The following is a 19,746-nucleotide window of genomic DNA, read 5'->3' on the forward strand; positions in this document are numbered from 1 at the left end:
TTTATCCTAGTTCTAATCCAAGTACATTATTCACACCATCCAATAAAAAAAGCCATGTAAAGGAACAGATTTTAAACATCCTTCAAAGAAAGTTGTATGTCTAGAATGCACTAACAGACTCCACTTCCCTGAGCTTGGATACAGGGATGAGTTCACATGATTTGTTTTTCAATAGAAGTCTAGAAATGTCTCAAGTGAAGCTTATTCAACTATTATTCCCCATGAAAGAGGAAAAGGGCAGAAATAGGAAGGAAGTAGATGTGGAAAACTGCTCCCTGTATATAATCTAGAGACTCCAGAAAGTCCAGGCATTCTGGCCAGCATTTAGTGCTGCCAAACTGAGAAAAGCCTGACAAGACTGAGAAAGTCTTGTAAACCCTGAGACCATCTGTCTTCAGAGTAAGTTGGTTGTATTTACACTGGAAGGGATTTAGTGATAAAAAAAAAAAAGCTCTGTACTGACAAAAACACTCTTAACATAGATGTGGCTGTAACAGAAAAGTGTATTCTACTTTAGCCTGGTAAAATTACCTTCTCTTTTTATGCACTTACTGCAATAACCTCTGCCAGCAAGGAGTTTTTCCAGCACAAATTTTTTGGCCAACTACTGTTTTCACTGCCATAAAATATTATGTGATAAAAATAAAATATACAGTGGAATAGTATAGTAGAATTCAGATCAGAGCCATATAATAAATACACTCCATGGATTCCTTGTGTGATTATGATGTATGTTTATTATTTTAGGAATACTTTCTCCTCACTGCTGTTATGACATGTTGGTGCAACTTGCTATGCAGCATATTCCAGTGTCGACTAATTGTTGCTTACTAATAGGGCTAAGAGTCATCATAATCTACCCACAGGGCATTTTCTTTTATCTTTTCTCATGTCCAAAGAATTCTGAAAAGCATCAACAGGTTGTGACCATTCATTATTAATATTACAATCTTAGGGCTAGGATTAGAGAAGGAGACAGTAATTTGGCTTGTATTTTTAATGTGTGTCCCAAAAGTTACCATTTACTTTCTGCTGTTTTCTTTTTGCATTCCAACCATTCCAATCATTAGACCTGAAGTAAAATTCCAGTCATGACACGTAGATGGTTTTACGTATTCAGTTTACCTAGGAACGTATTCAGTTTACCTAGGATTCTTAAATGTGAAAGGAGAAATGTGTAAAGATAGGAATGAAAACAATAGACCTTTCCTTATAAAAGGGTAGTAATAGATCAGATGAAAATAAACTCTTCAACATGTTCCCTGAACTTAGGACAGGAAATAGTGGGACTGAATTGTAGAAAATGAGAACTAGGAGAATATTAATGGATAGACTATAAATCAACTCCAGAGCTTAATAAGTCTGAATGCTAAATATAGTGAGCCTGCAGACATTTCAGCTGTATATAGAATAGAGAATTAAGGTAATGATGCATATGACAGATTATGAAAAGGAAATAACCATCAGTGTTCTGCACATCAATGTCATGTTGTTTATCCAGCCTCACTTATAAGCCTGACTGAGTGATCAGTGTAAAAATTAAATGAAGATGCATTATTTTCAATGTTCAGCTGTAGCAGATCACTATGTGCATGTTTATAATCTTCTACAAAAGCTTTTTAGATTCCTGGTTTAGTGGTCAAAGTGGTTCACTGATTTAAATCCATTTGAAAGGTTTCATTTCAGGACTAATTTCATCTGACCTAAGCCCAGACTGCCAGGAGGAGTAGTTTTGTCTTTCCTCTCACTCGCAAACATAAAGTTCACTTCTGTCAGAAGCAGTGCTCTGTAGCAACTTGGCTAAAACTTACCCCGTGACAAAAATAAAGAAGTACAAAAGAAAAACAGCTAATTTTCAGCTATATCAGCTATATTCTGCAGTTGCAGTTTTATCCTGCAGTCACAAGCACTCTAACGGGAAAGAAAGTAGAGCTGGAAAAAAGGACAAAGGGAACAGCGAGACCTCCATTTCAGAGCCAGTGTGCATCTGAAACTGCAACCTCATGCTCCTCCATTTAAATGGCTTTACTGGCACATCTGTCTTGGTGAAATACATAGTAATCTGTCTGTACTAACATACAAATTTAACAGTTCCTCAGGGGATAGTTTATATTGGTCTTCGTATCTGTAGAGCAATGTAAAACACATCTTTGCTATAATATTTAACAGTACAATAATAATATTAAGAGATTCTGATTATTAATTATTTCCAAATGTTTTAGTTATTGCTATTCCATTTGCCATTGCAGCAAAAGGATTAATTTAAAAATAGGTTTAACTACTGCAGTTTAGTTGTGGGTTATCTGTAAAAACAAAACAATGAGTCAGCAGCAATGTGGATAATATAATGTGAAGTTCACATTTCTTGCTCATGAAACTGCTGCTTTTCTTGTCATCTTGAAGTTTCTTGTCTATCTGCTTTCCACAAGTGTTCTGGCCTGTCTCTGTTTTAGTGGTTACTTGACAGCTTACACTCAGAGGTAGGATGGATTATTGCTGCTGTGTATGGAACTATGATAAGTTGGTACTTTTAAGGCCTAAGACCTGATGGTGGATCCCAATAATGCAAGTCCAGACAAATCCCAAACTGCCAAGGCAGCCTTGTTTGCTGCATTACTTTGTCCTTTAACATAGGCTCAGATACATGGATTCAGCTTACCCAGCTCTGACTTCCTTGTTCTGCCCACACCACTCCTCCTATCTCAGTAGACCAAATAAAAATTTTTACCTTAAACTATATGTGCATGAAAACTGAAATGCCTTATTCTTCAAACCTGGAAAAAAAAAAAAAAATCCAATCAACCAGCCACCACCAACAAAAAGCAACGAATAATCTGTTTTGAAAGATGTTCACTGAGATTTTGTCAGAATGTGTGGTTTGTGTGTTCCTGTCTTTCAGGTTTTACATCTTTGCTCTGTTGAATTTGTCACTTCTTTGGTCCCTTTCTACTAAGCAGGACACTCACGAACTTTCTCCTTATCCCTCTGCTATTTGATTTCTTCCTAAATCTGGACTTCCTTTCTATTTCTTCTGTGTGGTCTGTTGGTCTGCCTTGCTTGGAGCAGAAGCTCCCTCTGCTGCTCTGGTTTGTAGTATGCAATGTAGTACAGTTAGAAACTGGATAGATTTCCAATCATGATAAAGCACGTTCTGTGGAACGGAGGAAACTACTATTCAAAATGATCTGCAATAAAAATTGTTTTTCTTGCAATTGCAACTATTCCTAAATTTAAGAGCAGGGTAAAGCAATTTCATGTTAATACATTTAAATACATTTCCCAGAAACCTGTATTACAAGCCTCATCTTTTAGTAGTAGCAAACCTTCAGAAGAATTGAAAATTTTACAATCAGCAAAACTTGAAATCAGTTCCTCCCTATCTGTTTCTTCCCCGGAACTCCCACGCACCACACTGATCCTCACATCCCAGTGGTTGGAGAAGACATGCTGCAAACTGTCTTAACCAGCCTGAAGTTTTCCACAGCCCTCGTACCCACCAGTACAGACCTGTAGTTGTTTTTGTATTCTTAGGGCCTGATATTATATTTACTTATGTATGATCTCATGCCAGTGAACTTGTCAAGGGGTTTCAGTAAAATAAGGTCTGCCTACAAGAATTCCTTCCAGTACTTGAAGGGATCTTAAAAGCAGGAGGGAGACTGACTTTATTTTTTTACATAGTCTGTGATAGACCAAGGGGGAATGGTTTTAAACTGAAAGAGGGGAAATGTAGGTTAGACATTAGAAAGAAATGTTTTACTCAGGGGGCAGTATGGCACTGATACAGGCTGTCCAGAGAAGCTGTGGATGGCCCATCTCTGGAGGCGTTCAAGGCCAGGTTGGATGGGGTTCTGGGCAATCTGAGCAGGTGTGTGGCAGCCCTGCCCATGGCAGGAGGTTGGAACTGAATGGGCTTTAAGGTCACTTCCAACCTAAGCCAATTTATGATTATGATTCTGAGACTGTGATTCTGTATCTGTTTCTGTGCAGTGTTTTGTGTACTGTTTTTCTCCTATAAGTGATTAGGAGGTTGCTGCTTAGTCATGTCCATGTTCAAATCAACGTAAGGAACAGAAAGTTTGTTGCTAATGTTAAAGCCTGTTCTACATACCCAGTCTCAGGCTGGTTGGCTTTCTCCACTATTTGGCAAAGCAGAGAAAAGAAATGAGTTGTTCCTGGTAAATGCTATCCTGGCAGCATAAACTTCTGTTCTTAGTATTTATCCCAGCTTTTCTGGTTTCACTTAATATGTGGGCCTTTTGCTTGCTACTGCAAGCTTTCATCTTACTCCTGTCTGATCAGTGAAAGTTAGGCTGTTGCAAGGTGTACAGGAACTACTGAATCATGGTCTGAACCTCTCTGATTGATCACCTGAGGTAAGCAATGAGTCAGCCGCAGGAGCACAGGTGAAGGCAACTGTGTGACTGGAAGAGGTGGAGCCTGGCTCCACTTCTCCTAGACCCTCTTTAAGGGCTGACTGCCACTGAGGAAGGATCTCTCTCTGGAGGTTGCTCATCTTGGAGTCTTTTTCTGCAAGCCAGGAGAAGGATAAGCTTTTCCATTCATTTCCGATTATCCCTCTCTAACATGATAATCTTTCCAGCCTAACTTCTCTGTATGCTTACTGATTATACATCTGTATACTCAATTTTACACGAGGTGAAAAGTGAAGCTGCAGAACAGGGAGAGCTTCAACAACACAAGTGTTATTGCAAGCTGAAATATTGGGAGTTCTGACTCTGCCTAGAGTCTGAATCATAGGACTGTTGAATACCTTGAGTTGGAAGGGACCCACAAGCATCACCGAGTCCAGCTCCTGGCTCCTTTCAGGTCACCCCAAATTCAAACCTTTTATCTGATGTCAGTGTCAAAATGCACTCTGAACTCTGGCAGCTTGGAATCACGACTGCTGCCTAAGGCAGCCTGTTCCATGCCCACCACCCTGTGATGTAGAACCCTTTCCTAACACCCATCCTGATTCTCCCCTGACACAGCCCCGTGTCGTTCTTTCTGGCCCTGGCGCTGACGCAGAGCTCAGAGCTGCTCCTCTGCTCCCTGCGAGTAGCTGTAGGGTTGCCATGAGGCCTCCTATCAGCTCCTCTGCTCCGGGCTGAGCAAACGCAGGAACTTCAGCTACTCCTCATACATCCAAAGGAGAAGCACCTCTTTGGACACTCCCTAATAGTTTTATGCCATTCTCATATGTCTGCCTAAAGGCTGTACAAGTTACGGCAGGTGGGTGCTCGTGTGGTACCCTCCTGCACATTCTATCACGCAGGCCGCAGGAGCCGGGCCGGGCCTCGAACCCGCGGACTCGTGAGCGGAAAGGCGGGCCTTTCCCTGCGTGCATGCGCGCACGCGCGGCGTCGCGGGACGGGGAGCGGGTGCCGGTCGGCCGCCGAGGAGACGGGCGGAAATGCTGCAGCTGCTGGAGAAGCTGCCGCCGGGACGGGCGTTGGAGGTGGGCTCCTGCTTCGTGCGGGCACCGGGCCTTCAGCACCGGGCAACCAACTGGTGGGGCAGGGCCCCGTACAGCTGGGAGCAGGCCGCGGGGTGGGATGGGGAGGGCAGGGCGCTGCTGGCCGTCGGACGCAGCCTTCCCGTGGGCGAGGCCGGGCCCGCCTGCTCCCGGCGGTGCCGTGGTGGGCCCTCAGGCGGCATCGCCTTCCCTCTGGGGCTTCCGCCGTGCTTTGAGAAACGAAAGCGAAAATGCGTGCTCGGTTTGCTCTGGCGTATGGCGATGCGTGGGATTTGAGCACTGAGGCTGCGTCCAGCAAAGGGGGGGGGGGGGTAATTGTGCTGCCTGATGGACCTGGTGCAGCCTAACCGTGGGAACAGGGCGTTTTTGAGACGTATACTGCGTTGTTCCAGTTCCTTCATAACGTAGTTGATGGCATATGTGGACGTGGGTATCCTCGGTACCAGGATTACAGCGGTGTTTGGAGCTTGGCGGAATGGATGGAGGTTTTGGAAGGAACAAGGACGTATTTCAAAACGGCCGTTGGCAAAAACATAACTGATGAAGAGGTAAGGGCTCCTCACTGGTTGGGTTTGACTTTGAGAGATTGTTCTGGGATGATCAGCTTTGTATTTCATTTAGTCCTAAAATATTTTTGTAGCGTAGCATTTGAACAGTGCCAGACTGAGTAGTTTCAGGTCAGGTGGAAAGTGGGCAGCATGTAGAAATAGAATTATAAGACTTCTAAAAGAAAATTGGATACCATTTTAATTAAATAGTGCTGGATGATACTGTACTGTTATGGTGACTTAAAGTGGTATCTTAGGTACTGTGAAGTTAAACTTGTTTTGCTTACAATACATAACCTGTCGTTGATGTTAATTAGAACTATAAACAATTTGTGCTCTTGTTTATTGGAAAATAGTAACTGGATGTTAATCCTGAAAACATCTAGGCTGTGAATGGACCATGCCTCACAAGGACTGTCATTCAAGGGTATTCCAGTGCATGTAACTCCTGCAAAATCTTGTTTCGTGATCAAGAATCTTCTCATCTTCTGCTCATTGCTGGTCTTTAGGCTACTTGCTGGTAGTTAGATCAAATAAAGATACTTGCATAGCCATAGGAAAGTCAGTACATCAGTATGTTTCAGCTGAGCAAATATCTTTGGTCTCCATTCTGATGTCCAGAAACCTTCAGAGCTCAACTTGTTGGTTATGTGTGTGATTCTTGTTTTGGTTCTAGCATGGCATCTAAGAAGGCTTCAGTATCTTGCTTCTTTTAATACAAAGGATTGTGTGCATCAATTGAATTACTGCCAGACAAGAACATAATTTTTTTTTACATTGCTGTAATAAATGCTGGCTCGGTATCAGCTGTGAACAGCCTTTGAGAGCTGCATGAGAAAGATGAGGCTATGGTATAGTATAGCAGTATAACATCTGTCTAGATAGACGCTTGGATACGTATGGGTATCCTACAGGCTATTACAGGTGGTACATCCAATTTCTTTGGTTCATATTTTAAGCAGCCATTTTTTATTCTTACAGGCTGTTCAGCAGATGAATGAGTTAAATGCAAACTATCAAGAAGCAATCATAAAATGTCTAAAAGGCAGAAAAGAAGAAATCAGGAATGCACTCATAGAAACAGTAAATGCAATCTCATCTGCCCAGCTGCAGGATTTTGACTGGCAATTAAAAGTAAGAGTTTTTTTTTAATGGTGCTTGAATATAAAAAGAAGTATTCCACAATGAAGAAGTAACTTTAGATGCCCTCCTTAGTAGGCCTGCTCATTCTGGGACTTGGTTCAATTTTTGTGGGTATCAGAAAACTATTGTCATGATACCAAATCAAAGACTTGGACAGAAATCTGTGTAAGCTGAAGATAAAATTCCCTTTTCTAATGCTGCAATCTCTCTCTCTCTCCTCTCCCTAAAAAAAAATTTAACACTACTTGGTAACACTTGAAAGTTTCATATGATATCATGATTTTGAGGCCTAATACGTAACTCTATACAGGCATAACAATTTTAATGGAGTTACTTCAGAATTCACATGCTTTCACTTTCAAAGAGCCATAATCAAATATGTCATTGCTTTTCATCTGGAGTACACAAATGTCACAGCTCAGTCATTTTAAAAAATTATTTTGCCAAATGTTTTGCTATGGAGAGGCTTTTATTATATTGTTGGTATTTAAAAACATTATCAAGCAGAAAAGGCTGCAGAGATGACTGTGAGCAGTTAGTCATGTGGTTTTCAGTTTTGTCATGTGGGTTTTTGTTCTGGTAATACCCATTTGGTATCAAGTATGGAACTGATGTTGTAAAAGACTAAGAACTTAATGACTTCACCTTATAGTTTGTTGTTTCATCAAACTTCCTAGCTTGCTCTGTCCAGTGATAAGATCTCCACGCTGCAAATGCCACTTCTGAATCTTGATTTGGATGTGAGAGAAAACGGTGAAATTAAACCAATTTCAATAGAAATGAATAAGGAAGAGCTGCAGAACCTAATAAATGCTCTGGAAGCTGCTAATAAGGTAGCTCTTAATGATGTCATCTTTCCTTCCCTGAGTTCTTGTGCATTACGGTTTTTTTTAACTGGAATTGTTCTTGATATATTGCTGAAAAGCCAGAGTAAATAATTCGTGGGTAAGATGACTGTAGAATTGCAGAAAGGTTTACATTGAGCAGACTGTGTATATCTACTTATGTGCATCTTTGACAGACACTTATTAGAACAGTTTGTTTGGCTCTTGTAGTTTCAACATGCCATATATCTGCTTGAAGGTCTGTGAGAGGTAAGGGATGTTGTCATCTCCATGCTTCAAGGAAAAGACAAGGAGAAATTCGCTTTAGAAGTGGTGCCCCTGATTATGCTTTGTTGGAAGGGAATTGCACTGGAATTGGAAGTTATTTTACTATTTTTGGTTATGTGGAGCTGAAAAGTGGTTTCTGTGCAGTAAGTGCTAAAGAAAGTAACTGGAAGTAGTAATTGTGAGAAGCTGTACAGGAGAACTGTCAGAGGGATGATATGTTTTCCAGAGGAAAGATGTGTTTATACAGTTACACATATGGTAACAGCCAGCATAAAGCTTTGTTTCCCGGTCTGCTTAAGTTTTTTGTTTCATTCAACTTCTGTCTTATTTCTTTTTTTCTCTTGAAGGTTGTCTTGCAGCTGAAATGATGGAATTCAGATCACTGATAAGGTCTGCTGGTGATGGTTCTCCCGTTGACTTGAAAAAAGTAATAGAAACAAAAAATCAAAATCAAAAGCTGTTGATGTTCTGAAGTACTGAACTGAGAAGGCAGTTATGAATAGTGACCAAATAAACTATTTATCCTTTTATGAAAACAAAATACCTGCTAGGGTGAAAATATCAAAATTGCTTTTAGTACTAAAGATTTTTAGAAAGGTAAAAAAGTAAAATGTGTGATGTGCCATATTTGTTTTGGTTAGATTTTGAGAGTGACTGCACAGGTGCCTAATGAAACCAAGGAGTCTTAATTGCATGTCCTTGATGCCATGATAATGAACATGACAGCATATTTGTAGCATTAATGTATTTATACTTGTAAATAGTAAATAAACTGACTGTATCTGTGAATTTTTGCAATAAATTGTTTCTTGATGTACTACTCACTAAACTCAGAATCTTTTGTAGATGCTAGGAAAAAATCAGTCCTACAACCAAAAGGAGTATTAGAGTCATGGAACAGTTGAGGTTGGTAGGGAACTCTGGAGGAAATCTGGTCCAACCTTCCTGCTCAACCAGTTGGTTACTGAGGTTTTTGAATACCAATTGTTCAAAAATTATTTGGAATAATTTGGTGTTTTCTGAACAATAAAAGGCCAGAAAATATGAATTCTTTTTCTGTTGAAAAAATCTGCTACATATCTGGCTGATAGCAATTTTAAAAATGCAGATATAAAACAGATATAACTAAATGCTCTTTCAGACTTTGTCTTAATAATACAGAGTTGTAAATGTGTACAAAGCTGCATTTTAAGTTTAGTAGCAAGTTATGTCAAATGAATTTGTAATTACACTAGAGGCATGCTGTGGTATCTCATCTTCAGTGTCATCTTTTGTTTGTCCTGCTCTTTACTGCAGCACTGAACAGAAAAGGCTGCAGAATCGTTTTTCAGTTGTTTAAAAAGATGAAACAATTTCTGTTACATTTTGACAGTAATTAATGTACAGTGAGCTGTTTTGTATGTAAATATTATACAAATTTTACTGCAAGAGTTCATGTAATCATACATGTTTTTGATAGTGAGCAAACTTCAATAATCTGTGAATGGCTGAAGAGAACAGTTAAGAACTAGGACCTGAAGTATTGCTGTCATAGGTTAGCATTTGAAGAAACATGTGCTGACCTTGAATCTGTACAGGGAAGCAAGCCTTCCTGTTTTAGGCACATAATGGCCTCCAGTCAGTTGAAAGGAAATTGACCAAAGAAAGTGAAGAAGAGCATTTTCTGCTCTGTGCTTCACACCTTCTAGCAGAAGATTGTTTTGTTCTGTCTCTGCTCAGAGAAACAGGTACTTCTGAAGCAAGAAAGGACTCTTTCAGTGACATATGTTTGTACTGTCTCGAAGAACAGCATAGATTAGAAGGGACTTTAAAAAGTCACCAGGTCCAACCTTTCATGGGAAAAAAGAACCTGGCTGCAATTGTCCAGCACGATGGTCAACCTCATCTCAAAAACCTCCAGTGATAGGGATTCTACCACATCCTGGGGTGTTCTCACTGTAAAACATCTTTCCATTGAGACAAAACCTCTTACAGTGCAGCTTGTACCTGCTGGGGAGCAGTTTGTTTTGGGTCCTGTAGTTGTCTGTGGCAGTGAAGTGTGCTGCTGTACTCTCTCAAATGACCAAAGTGTAATTCCTCTTTACTGAGCTCATTCCTCTTCACTCAATCATTCCTGAATTGTCACATACAAGAGTCTCAGTTTTAAGGGCTTTATGGAACAGTGGTATCTCCAAATGGAGAGTATACTCAAGTGGAAAAAGGGAAAATCAACCACCTTAAATATATTCTGTTTTCCCTGTGGTTTTATAGGCATCATAAAGAAACCTCTTAAACAAGTAATTAAGATGAGAAACTAAATTTTGTGCAGTAGGCTCTTTGAACTAAATGCCCTAACAAAAAAGGTATGTATAATGAATGCACACACACTGAATGAAATTTTGATTTCAGCATATAAAAAGCACCTACAGAAATTCAGGTTGCAGAAACAGACCAGTTGAATCAGAAAATGCAGTGCATCTTGATTCAAAAGTATAGAAGTGAGTTATAAAAGTAATGTAACTTTCCCTTCATTGGCATTCATTGCACTTCATTTCACAGAAATCTTCCTGTGATTTCAGAAAATGATGTTTCTTTTGATTAGTCACTTCATACACACTAAAGTAAATCAGCATTAGGTCAGACCAGCAAGCTGGCAGTATGGAAGTGACTACTGCCATAAAAGTGCTTTAGCAACAAAGCAATTGTGTGTGACAAAATACTGTGTTCTTAGAAGAGACCCATACCTCTGTTAGCCTGTAGAAAATTTCTGAGATCTGGAGTAAGCCTTTCTGGTAAGTGCATTGATGTCATCGTTCTTTTATCTGAAAGGGAGAGTAACTTCACTAGCAGTTTGAATTGTGAATTAATAATGAAGTATTAGGGAAAAAAGGGATTTTTCCTTCTCTGCTGTTGGAGAATGCTTTCTTAAGTGCATCAGGTTAGCCTGTAATTTTTTTACTTCTTTAAATCCACTTTAATTATGTTTGGCAGTATTCCTTCTATACATTTGCTCTTTGTACCTACTTCAAGACCTCTACAGAAAGAACAAGAGACCAAGTCATGATGTAGAAAATTAGGCAAACCTCACGAAGAGTCATTCTGTGGACTTTTACAAAGTTCTATGGTAATACAAGGTGCTGGGAGATCTGGAAAGTTTACTTACTGGAGGTTGTTGCATGTCTGCAGGGGTGGCTTTGGTGGTGGACTGTGGGGTGAAGTGTTCCTAGCATCAGGTCATACATGGTTAAATAGGTCACAACAGACAGTATGACATTACAGAGATGTGAACCATCAGATGGATTAGCTCTGCTCTCAGAGAACTGTAAGTTCTAGACGTATTATCAGTCTGACATCATCCGTGTTACAGCACTTGCTGTTTCAACCATAATTTAGGTGGAATACTGCTGAAGAGAAGTAAGGCTGGAATGAATCTAAAAGATTGTTATAACTGAAAAAATAGTTTTAGGAGCATAAGAACTAATGAACCCTATTTCCCTCTGGATCTGTGGTCCCATGTGAATTCCTCAATGACTAGTAGGGCTGGGGTTCCCTTTCTTTCAGAGAAGAGGGATGGATTAACAGCTTTGTCCTCTGTTCTGTGAAACTTGTATGAATGTTGTACCACGCAGGCCCTTACTCTTCTGTTGCCTTTAGTGTGAAATTGCCAGTGGAGTGAAATATTACTGGCAGATTCTCAGATAGGTGCACACACATATATGCACGTTGTGATAGTAGAAGATTGATTGTTGGGAACTTAGCTAGGAAGAAATTCCAGTACAAGTTTCTTTAAATCTAGTAACATTCAAAATTGCATGAAATAGCTGCACATATTGTAAGGGAGAGCTTAGCTGAAATCTAATTAACAATAGCACCTAATCTACACTGAGCTGGAAGTCTGTTCCTAAGGAGTTTAGAGCTGAAGTGTCTATTACTCACCTTTATCGCTTAAAGCCACTCAGATGTCTGCAGCCTATTGCTGGGAAGAGGCTGTGTTTCTTTTGCACTTACCAGCTTACAACAGCAGATGGCAGTGGACACAGGCTCCCCATATATAGCTGCACTTTTCCAACCCATGTCTCTCATAACCTCTGCTTTTCCCTTACTGACAAGATATTGCTCTAAAGTGAGAAGTGTGTTCTGCTTTTTTTTTTTTTTTTCTTTTTGCTAAAAACACTTGGAAAAAATGGAAAATATGCTAGCTATTCCCAAGCTTTGGTTTAATTCTCTTTTGAGGCTAGAAAGCGGTTTTAGTCTAAATCAAATGTTCCTTGCAATCGTGTGTGTCAAATTCTGTTTTCCCTACCAGAGTCAGGTGGTTAAATGGGCAGGAAGGAGTTGTGTCTAAGGCCAAAGATGCTGGCTCTGGAATGAGATGTTGCCAACCTGCAGTAAGGACCTCTTGTCTGATTTTGTGAAACAGCTGTTAGCCATTGCTGCCAAACCTCCTGCTGAGAGCCCCTGGTTGTTTCCTCACTCTGGATGTTGACTTTTAGCTCCCACCACAGCCAGGGCTGTGTACATACCGTACAAAACCTGTATCAAGCCTGGGGTTTCTGGAGTTCCTACTGTTGCCGTGTGTTGGAGGACTCATGGTATGGTAAGTTGGACCCTGCTATTTTGGAATGTGCCCCACTGAAGGGGCACTGTCACAGTTCTTTGTAAATGACCCATCCTCAGCTCCATTCCTTTCATGGCTTGGTACTGTGCATTTAACTTATTGTAGCCCACTGCTATTATCTGTGATTGAACAAACTGGATGACACACAAATTAGGAACTATGTGTATTCAGATGCTAGGAACCTACAAGAAAAAAATGTTTAAGACCACCATAGCAGATCTTTGATCTACAGAAGGGCTAAATATCCTTTATTATTTTATCCTTTATTATCTTGTTTCAGTGTTGTACTGGATGTGGGCTTCACCTATAAGCCAAATGCTCTCACTGCTGTAGTGGGAAAGAGAAGTTGTAATATCTCTATATACTGGAACTGATGTGGCCTTCCTGGGAATATCTTTGGGAAATAAGTGCAAAAACTGTTTTTCACATCTTACAATACCAATGTACAGAATGTGTTGCTTTCTTTGAATTTATTTCCAGATATATCTATATATCAAATATATTTGAATCTGTTATATTTTGGTTGCTAACTCTGTTTTCATGGACTTTCCTTCTACTCTGTCTTTGACTGTGTCCAATCAGTTGAACTAGTTTGGCATTTCTGAGCTGGAGAGAGGTTAACAGGAGCAGGTTAGCATCTGAAAGCTTTTTTTCCTTTTCTCTTTTGGTTTAGATGATCTTGAGTGTCACAGTTAGGTGCTATTTCCTAAGAGTGAGTTGCAGACTGCATTTGACATTGGGTTCTTTTATTACTGATAGCAGCGGATGGATACATATATGCAAAATTATAGTTACAGTTTTGGTGTTAAGCTGAAGGTATGTTAGACCATCAGAGGAGTCTTTGCTGGTGTTTCTGTACCTGTAGCACGCAGAGAAATTACTATTGTAATCAGGCAGGTATGCAGTGATCTCTAAGCTGTCACAGCAACTATTCTATTAAAGGTTGAGACAATTTCTGTGCTCCACTGAATATGGGATGAGATTGAGACCTTGGAATTCACAACAAAACTGCTAGACTCAAGTACCCCACTGGATTAGCGATGCCAAATGCCTGTTGCAGCTTCACGTTTTTTTGTAATAAATACATTGAAGTTATTCCCATTCTTGGGCATTTATCATTCTGGACTGTTTCTAGACTCTTAGAAGGTTTGCTGCAGGTAGATGGCTGACCTACTACTCTTTAGCTGAAGGCAGGTTACTGGGGCTCGGCTCCTTGCCTGGGTTTATGTTTGGCAACACGCAGTGGTGTTGGCCTAATCTGAGCTCTGAGAGTGGGAAGAGCCATGTATCCAGCACCACTAGTGTGCCTTTAGGCTTGGCTATGTCTTCTGTTCTTCATCAGAGTCGGGAAATCTGTAGGACCCTGTGTGCAGAACTCTTGCTTGATCTGTTCCCAGATCTCTGCTAGCTCTTGGGAAGATGTGTTGCAATTACTGGATACAGGAAATCTGAAAGCCAAGAAAACAGTCCGCTTTGGGTCTGGGGTATCCTGTAGCAATTGCTTGCAGGAATTTTCTGATTTTAATACATAATTACAGATGGCATATCAATTTCAACTTTGCTACTTTGTGGAAATAACAAAATTCCAGTTAGGTCCAAACCTCTGATTCCATGGTTGAAAACTCAGTGGAGTTTGTCTCCGTTTCTTTCCTTTGAAGATCCTGGCCTCTCTGAAATATTAGTTGGCTTATATCTCCTTGAATGAAAACATTTTTTAGTAGAATTATTTTGAAATGGTGTGTGATGCAACAGTTATAATCTTGCGAAAGTTATTTCTTCTGATTTCTTTACACTTTTAATACTTAAATACTGTGACATGATGACTGCTTTGAGTCATTTTACTATCTTGTTTGGAAATATGCTGCCAGGGGATTACAGTATGTGGCTAAATTTTATTCCACTTAAAAAAGACAAAAGCAAATACAGGAAGATTGTGAGTGATGCATACCGTAGAAATTAAGGAATTTAGTAGTATTCTGATCAGAATGTGGTGAGTATGGGTGCTTTTTCATTTATTTGAGTGTTTGCTTTGAAAGCCTAGATCTAGAGGTATTCATTGGATAGGTACCTTACCTTGAAAATCTCACGTTATGTTTATTGCAGATATTCGTAGTTAGCAAAAATGGGATGGAAAAGAAACAAGCCTCAATATGTTAGTGTACAGCAACATTATTGCATACATTAGTGTACATAATACAGCCAGTAAACAACATTGAAAAGAATAAATGTGACAGGAAAGACCATCCTGGACCACTTGTCTATGGAGTTAACATCAGTCAAGTCAGGTATCTTGACTCTGATCTGGGATGCCCTCCTTCGCAAGCGCCCTTTCTGATGAAGCCTGTGCCTGTCCAGTGCGCTCCTGCTGTAGGGCGCCCTGCCAGAGAGGGCCCTTCTGTGCTGCAGACCATCAGATGTGTACATGGGGCCTTGGGCATCACGGCGGCTCAAGAACACATCCGAGCTGCTGACATCATTTCTTATGTTGAGTGTGCTAAGCAGCATGTTTCCGTGGGGCTCAACCTGTGCCAAGGAAGGAATATCAATTAGATAGGTTCCTCAGCCAGCCCGAGCTGTCTCATAGATGGATGGTGAAAATATTCCAATCTCTGTCATTTTTATACAGTTTTAGTGTTGTAGGTTAGTTTCAAAAAGAGTTCTTGTAATGGTAAGATCATCATATGAAAAACATGTAGGTACATGAGCATTATACCAGTTATCATATAAAGCTTGTGATGAAAATTAATTCTGGAGAATGAATCTGTGGTAGAGATGGAAATCTCTGCTGCCCACAGCATACCGTTAATTTGCTCATCTGCAAACAGACTAAAAATCCATTTTACTCAAGGAAGTCTTACATGCAGTTGCATTTTTTTATGTTGCTACCAGAAGTTTTATTTCCATTATGTTTATTTGTGCTGTTGTTTATTACATTGTTCTATGTGCTTGAGAAAAGAACTGCAAACTGCAACTGGCATGAACGTGGCTGGCACAAGCTGTGTTTCAATATCATTGCTTTTTTTCATGTGCAAGTGATTGAACATAAATGGTTGCATTACTACAAAGAGTTTACTTTTTTACTCATCTTTGGATGAAGATCTTTACTACGTTTGTAGTAAAACCTCGTGAAGATTTCTAAGATATTTCAAATTTCCAGGTATTTAAACTTCCACATTAGCTCGCAGAAAGGAAATACACAACAGAAAACAGACCTCTTACATGAAACTTTTAAGACTTGGCCTTGAGACTTGCGTGTTACATTTGGCTTTTGTAAGCTGTGGCCTTGCGCGTGCCCCAAATGTACCAAAGTGAAAACCAAGACTGTATGCAAATATGTTCATACAAAGGAAAAAAAAAAAATCACCTGTTGCCAATCTGTAGTCTAGTGAAGCACCTCTGTGATATGCCTCACTCTGTTCATGCTCTGGTCTTTACCTTTTTAGCAAGAAGTAGAAGAGCTAGGGATTGGTGTAACCTACAGAAATTTTGAAGTACATTCAAGGAAAACTCCAAGTTGAGCACACAGTCCTCAAGAGCTGTGGTGGAGGATGGCTGGAAGGCAGCATGAGATGTGCCACTCTGAGTCCTTGCTCACTGAAAATGAAGAAGTGAGGGGGATGTCTGTAAAGAGCTTTCTAGAAGGAGGAATGAAGTCGCCACAGACATAACATTCACTGAGGTTTAGCAACTGATTCTTTACAACACAGTGAAATGACCAATCACTGGGAATGTCACAGTTCCCACCACCTTGCATATTCTGGGGTAGGGAGGCCAGCTGGTCCCAGACCAGTGTGGTTGCAGTATTTACTTGAGATATGGGTCAAGTCTTTTAAGCCAGAAGATGCTTTAAGCTAGGGTTTCATACTCTCTAGAGGAATCCTTTAACTATAAATGACTATAAACGACTCTCAAATTCTGACATTTTCTGTGGAAAAAGCAAAGATCTCAGATTGCCGTGTAAAATTAGATTTTCTTTAATTCTGAGAAGTTTTTGATGGGTCAACCTTTTCTCCTCAGTTTTACCAAATAGCTACCTGAGCTGTTTGATTGCATAATCTAATGTGTAAGCTAATTTGCTTTAGTGCTGTAACAGTGGTGACAGCAGTGCAAGCGTCATTAGGCAGTATTATTACTTCTCTCTTGTGAAGACAACACATAAGTGCTTACAATTTAAATTGATTCACAGAGATTTTTCTCAAATTAATATGCACTGACAGTTTATTACAAACCAAGCAATCTATGATTTCCTAAACTAAGTGTTATGAATTATCCCTTTTTTTTTTTTTAATGGGTTTTATTTAAATCATTTTAGGTGGGATGAGTTGTATACATCATGAAACAATTCAGACTTTGAATTGCAAGCTTTGCAGTTCAGAGCACAGAGCCTTACAAATACCAGGGGCATCAAAAATCACATAGTTTTTCCCATTTGAAAGTGTGCATAAATGCGACTTCCTGAAATATCTGTAATGATTAATCTCTATTGATTTAGCATGGACTTCAGGCTGAGTGTGCTGGCAGTAGTATGGCAGAGAAGGGCTATGCTAGAGACCCACGGATAATGTTACCAGCCTGATCAGAGATGAATCCTATTTATCCATAATTATGTTGATTTCCTCTGTGACATCTTCCTTTGACAAACAGACAAGGAGATAGAATCAGTTTTTACATTTTATTCAGAGAAACAGAAAGCTTGTTTAATACATTTTCCCCTGTGTATTGAAATATAAAATGGTATGTACTGTAAAACTAGAGTGGCCTTATTTTCATCTTCTTCAGTTTGTAGTGCAGAGAACCTCTATATACAGAACAGCAGAATAATATCAGTTACTGAGTGATCTTTTCTGTGCTAATATCCAGATCAGTTTCTTCTTTTCCTCACATTTTGGTTTGGTGTTTTGGTTATCTGGTGAAGGAAGTCAAACTCTTTCAGCTGGGAGGGTTGCATGTCAGATGGAAACAGTATCTTCACCTGGCACAAAGACAGGAGCCACAGTTACTACCCTCTGTTGGTTATAGGTCCCTGCCCGTATATGCAATACGAGTTAAAAGGGATAAATATCCCATAGCTGTGCATACTTACAACTGTACTTCTTTTGAGTTCTGAAGAGGCTCTGCCCTGCTCTGGTACAGACTATATCACTGAAAAATCTCAAAAGCTGATGGAGAGCAGCTGGAAAGTGTCTTCACTGGGATCAGACAAGCTTACTGCGTTCCTCTGGCTCCGACCATGTACATTCTGCCTGCCAAAAACAGAAGTACTGCTGTTGAACATCAGCATTGCCATGCTGAGTAAAGTGAGTGCTCAGAAGGTCACATATTGGTGTGTCTCCCAGTGGGATAACTAAATCCACTAGTATCTGTTCAGGTGTCTGTATCTGCATACGTGTATCTCTATATGAGTGTATATAAATTGTCAAACCTGCACTATACAGACAGAAAGCAGTCTGCTCGTTCTCACTATCAGAACAGAATTGCACCCTAAAGAGTCAACACTGCTAAATTATGGTACAAAATGTCCATACATCACATTTGATTTCAGAAAAATTCTGGCACGTTTGACAATTTGCAAATCTACCCCATCCCATTCTTGGCTTAATCTCTTGATTACCATTCTTGGTATAATCTCTACCAGCACAACATTTAGACAAAAGCCCTTCTTTATGAGCTAGAGCATTTTGTGATTCAAACGAGCTAACCATATGTGAAGGAAAAGTGCTCACCTGTGCTGTGACTCTCTTATCCCAACTCAGGTGTGTGCATTGGGACCCGGGTAGCCAACACATCACTCTTCACTGGGAACACTTGTGCTTTTTTTCCACCCAGGCTGGGTTAGCCCAGGAGCTGTGAAAGAGACTGTTTCCATTTTTTGGATCTTGTTTTTCTTCTTTCTTATTTTCCATAGAAACAGATTGATAGTATCTGCACAGAACAATCCATAATGGAAACAATGATCCATATTTCCTTAGCTCTGTGCAGGATAATATTTTGTGGCCTTAGAGACTGTTACAAACCTGAGCTGAATTTTGCAAGTGTTGTAATAGAGCATCTTGTGTACTGGACCAGGAGGTAAATGAAGGTAAGGACGTTTAATGAGCTCATGATTTTGCTGGGACTGATAGCATGGTGCTTAGCTGCAGTGGTGTGATTGCAGGAATACAGAACATCCAGGTAGGCACACAACTCCAGGACTAACAAAATGTCAGAATTTCAGAAATGCACTTCTTGACATAAATGTAAAATTACAATCATCCATCAAGCTGATGGTAAGAGTGTTTTGTGTTGGTCTTATTCTTTGCTCTGAACAGAGAACTCAAATATTTCATCCAAAAGCGATGACCTCAACAACAGCACAGAAGCATATAAGGTAGCTTGGATGGGATCCATCCAGATGGAATATGTATTCAAAAATCAGAGAGTAGAAAGATTTTTTTTTTGGTTTCACTATAATATGTATTTTTCACTGAGTCAGACTAGGTCAAATATAATTAAGGAAAAGTTTATTTCTGAAATTTGGGTGAAACTGGAATAGGTTTACAGAAGTCTGCAAGTGCTCAGTGACATACTGGTAAATTTAACATTTTCCTGTAAAGAAAATAACAGTATTTTTTTTCTTTTATTTTAAATTTATACATAAGGAAGAGTAGATGTGATCTGCTTGAATTTAGTCTGAGAAAAAAAATCCTAACATCTGCGAGAGCTACTATAATCTGGCAGAGTTCTCCTTGAATTCCTGAGAATTCAGTGGTGTAGGCTATGTTTGAGACTTATTGAAGAAACAGAATTTATCTTTGCTTTCTACTTTTGGTGAGCTTTTAGTGTATAAAAGGGAATGGTATAACAAATGTTTATTCAGTACCACCTTCC

At 39.7% G+C, this 19,746-nt stretch overlaps 2 protein-coding genes and 1 long non-coding RNA gene across 3 annotated transcripts in view; 1 reads left to right on the forward strand and 2 right to left on the reverse strand.

The window, feature by feature from the left end:
• The first annotated feature begins 5,310 nt into the window (after positions 1-5,310).
• Positions 5,311-9,071, forward strand: COMMD8 (COMM domain containing 8). The gene is made up of 5 exons (XM_031588545.2): positions 5,311-5,461; positions 5,872-6,027; positions 7,009-7,161; positions 7,848-8,003; positions 8,630-9,071. Exons 1-5 carry the CDS (start codon positions 5,417-5,419, stop codon positions 8,648-8,650), a joined length of 531 nt encoding a protein of 176 aa, XP_031444405.1. The 5' UTR covers positions 5,311-5,416; the 3' UTR covers positions 8,651-9,071.
• Positions 9,072-13,366: 4,295 nt separating this feature from the next.
• Positions 13,367-19,746, reverse strand: part of GABRB1 (gamma-aminobutyric acid type A receptor subunit beta1) — a 93,680-nt gene continuing 87,300 nt past the window's right edge. Inside the window, exon 9 of the mRNA XM_031588543.2 lies at positions 13,367-15,402. Within this exon, the coding sequence (XP_031444403.2) occupies positions 15,061-15,402 (342 nt within the window). The 3' untranslated portion in view covers positions 13,367-15,060. The remainder of the gene's footprint in view (positions 15,403-19,746) is intronic.
• Positions 17,182-18,800, reverse strand: LOC149918238 (uncharacterized). Its single transcript, XR_016466179.1, has 3 exons — positions 18,603-18,800; positions 17,963-18,122; positions 17,182-17,851 (listed from the first exon to the last, which is right to left on the reverse strand). It is a non-coding gene; the product is annotated as an uncharacterized LOC149918238 (long non-coding RNA).

The sequence above is a fragment of the Phasianus colchicus genome, chromosome 4 (assembly GCF_987193195.1).
Source record: "Phasianus colchicus chromosome 4, bPhaCol1.hap1.1, whole genome shotgun sequence".
NCBI lineage: Eukaryota > Metazoa > Chordata > Aves > Galliformes > Phasianidae > Phasianus > Phasianus colchicus.

Excerpts from the sequence above, each read along its gene's own strand:
- COMMD8 (XM_031588545.2), top strand. The coding sequence starts at position 5,417 with ATGCTGCAGCTGCTGGAGAAGCTGCCGCCGGGACGGGCGTTGGAG. Across the intron at positions 7,162-7,847 it reads ATTTTGACTGGCAATTAAAA|CTTGCTCTGTCCAGTGATAA; the intron begins GTAAGAGTTTTT and ends CAAACTTCCTAG. Across the intron at positions 8,004-8,629 it reads CTCTGGAAGCTGCTAATAAG|GTTGTCTTGCAGCTGAAATG; the intron begins GTAGCTCTTAAT and ends TTTCTCTTGAAG.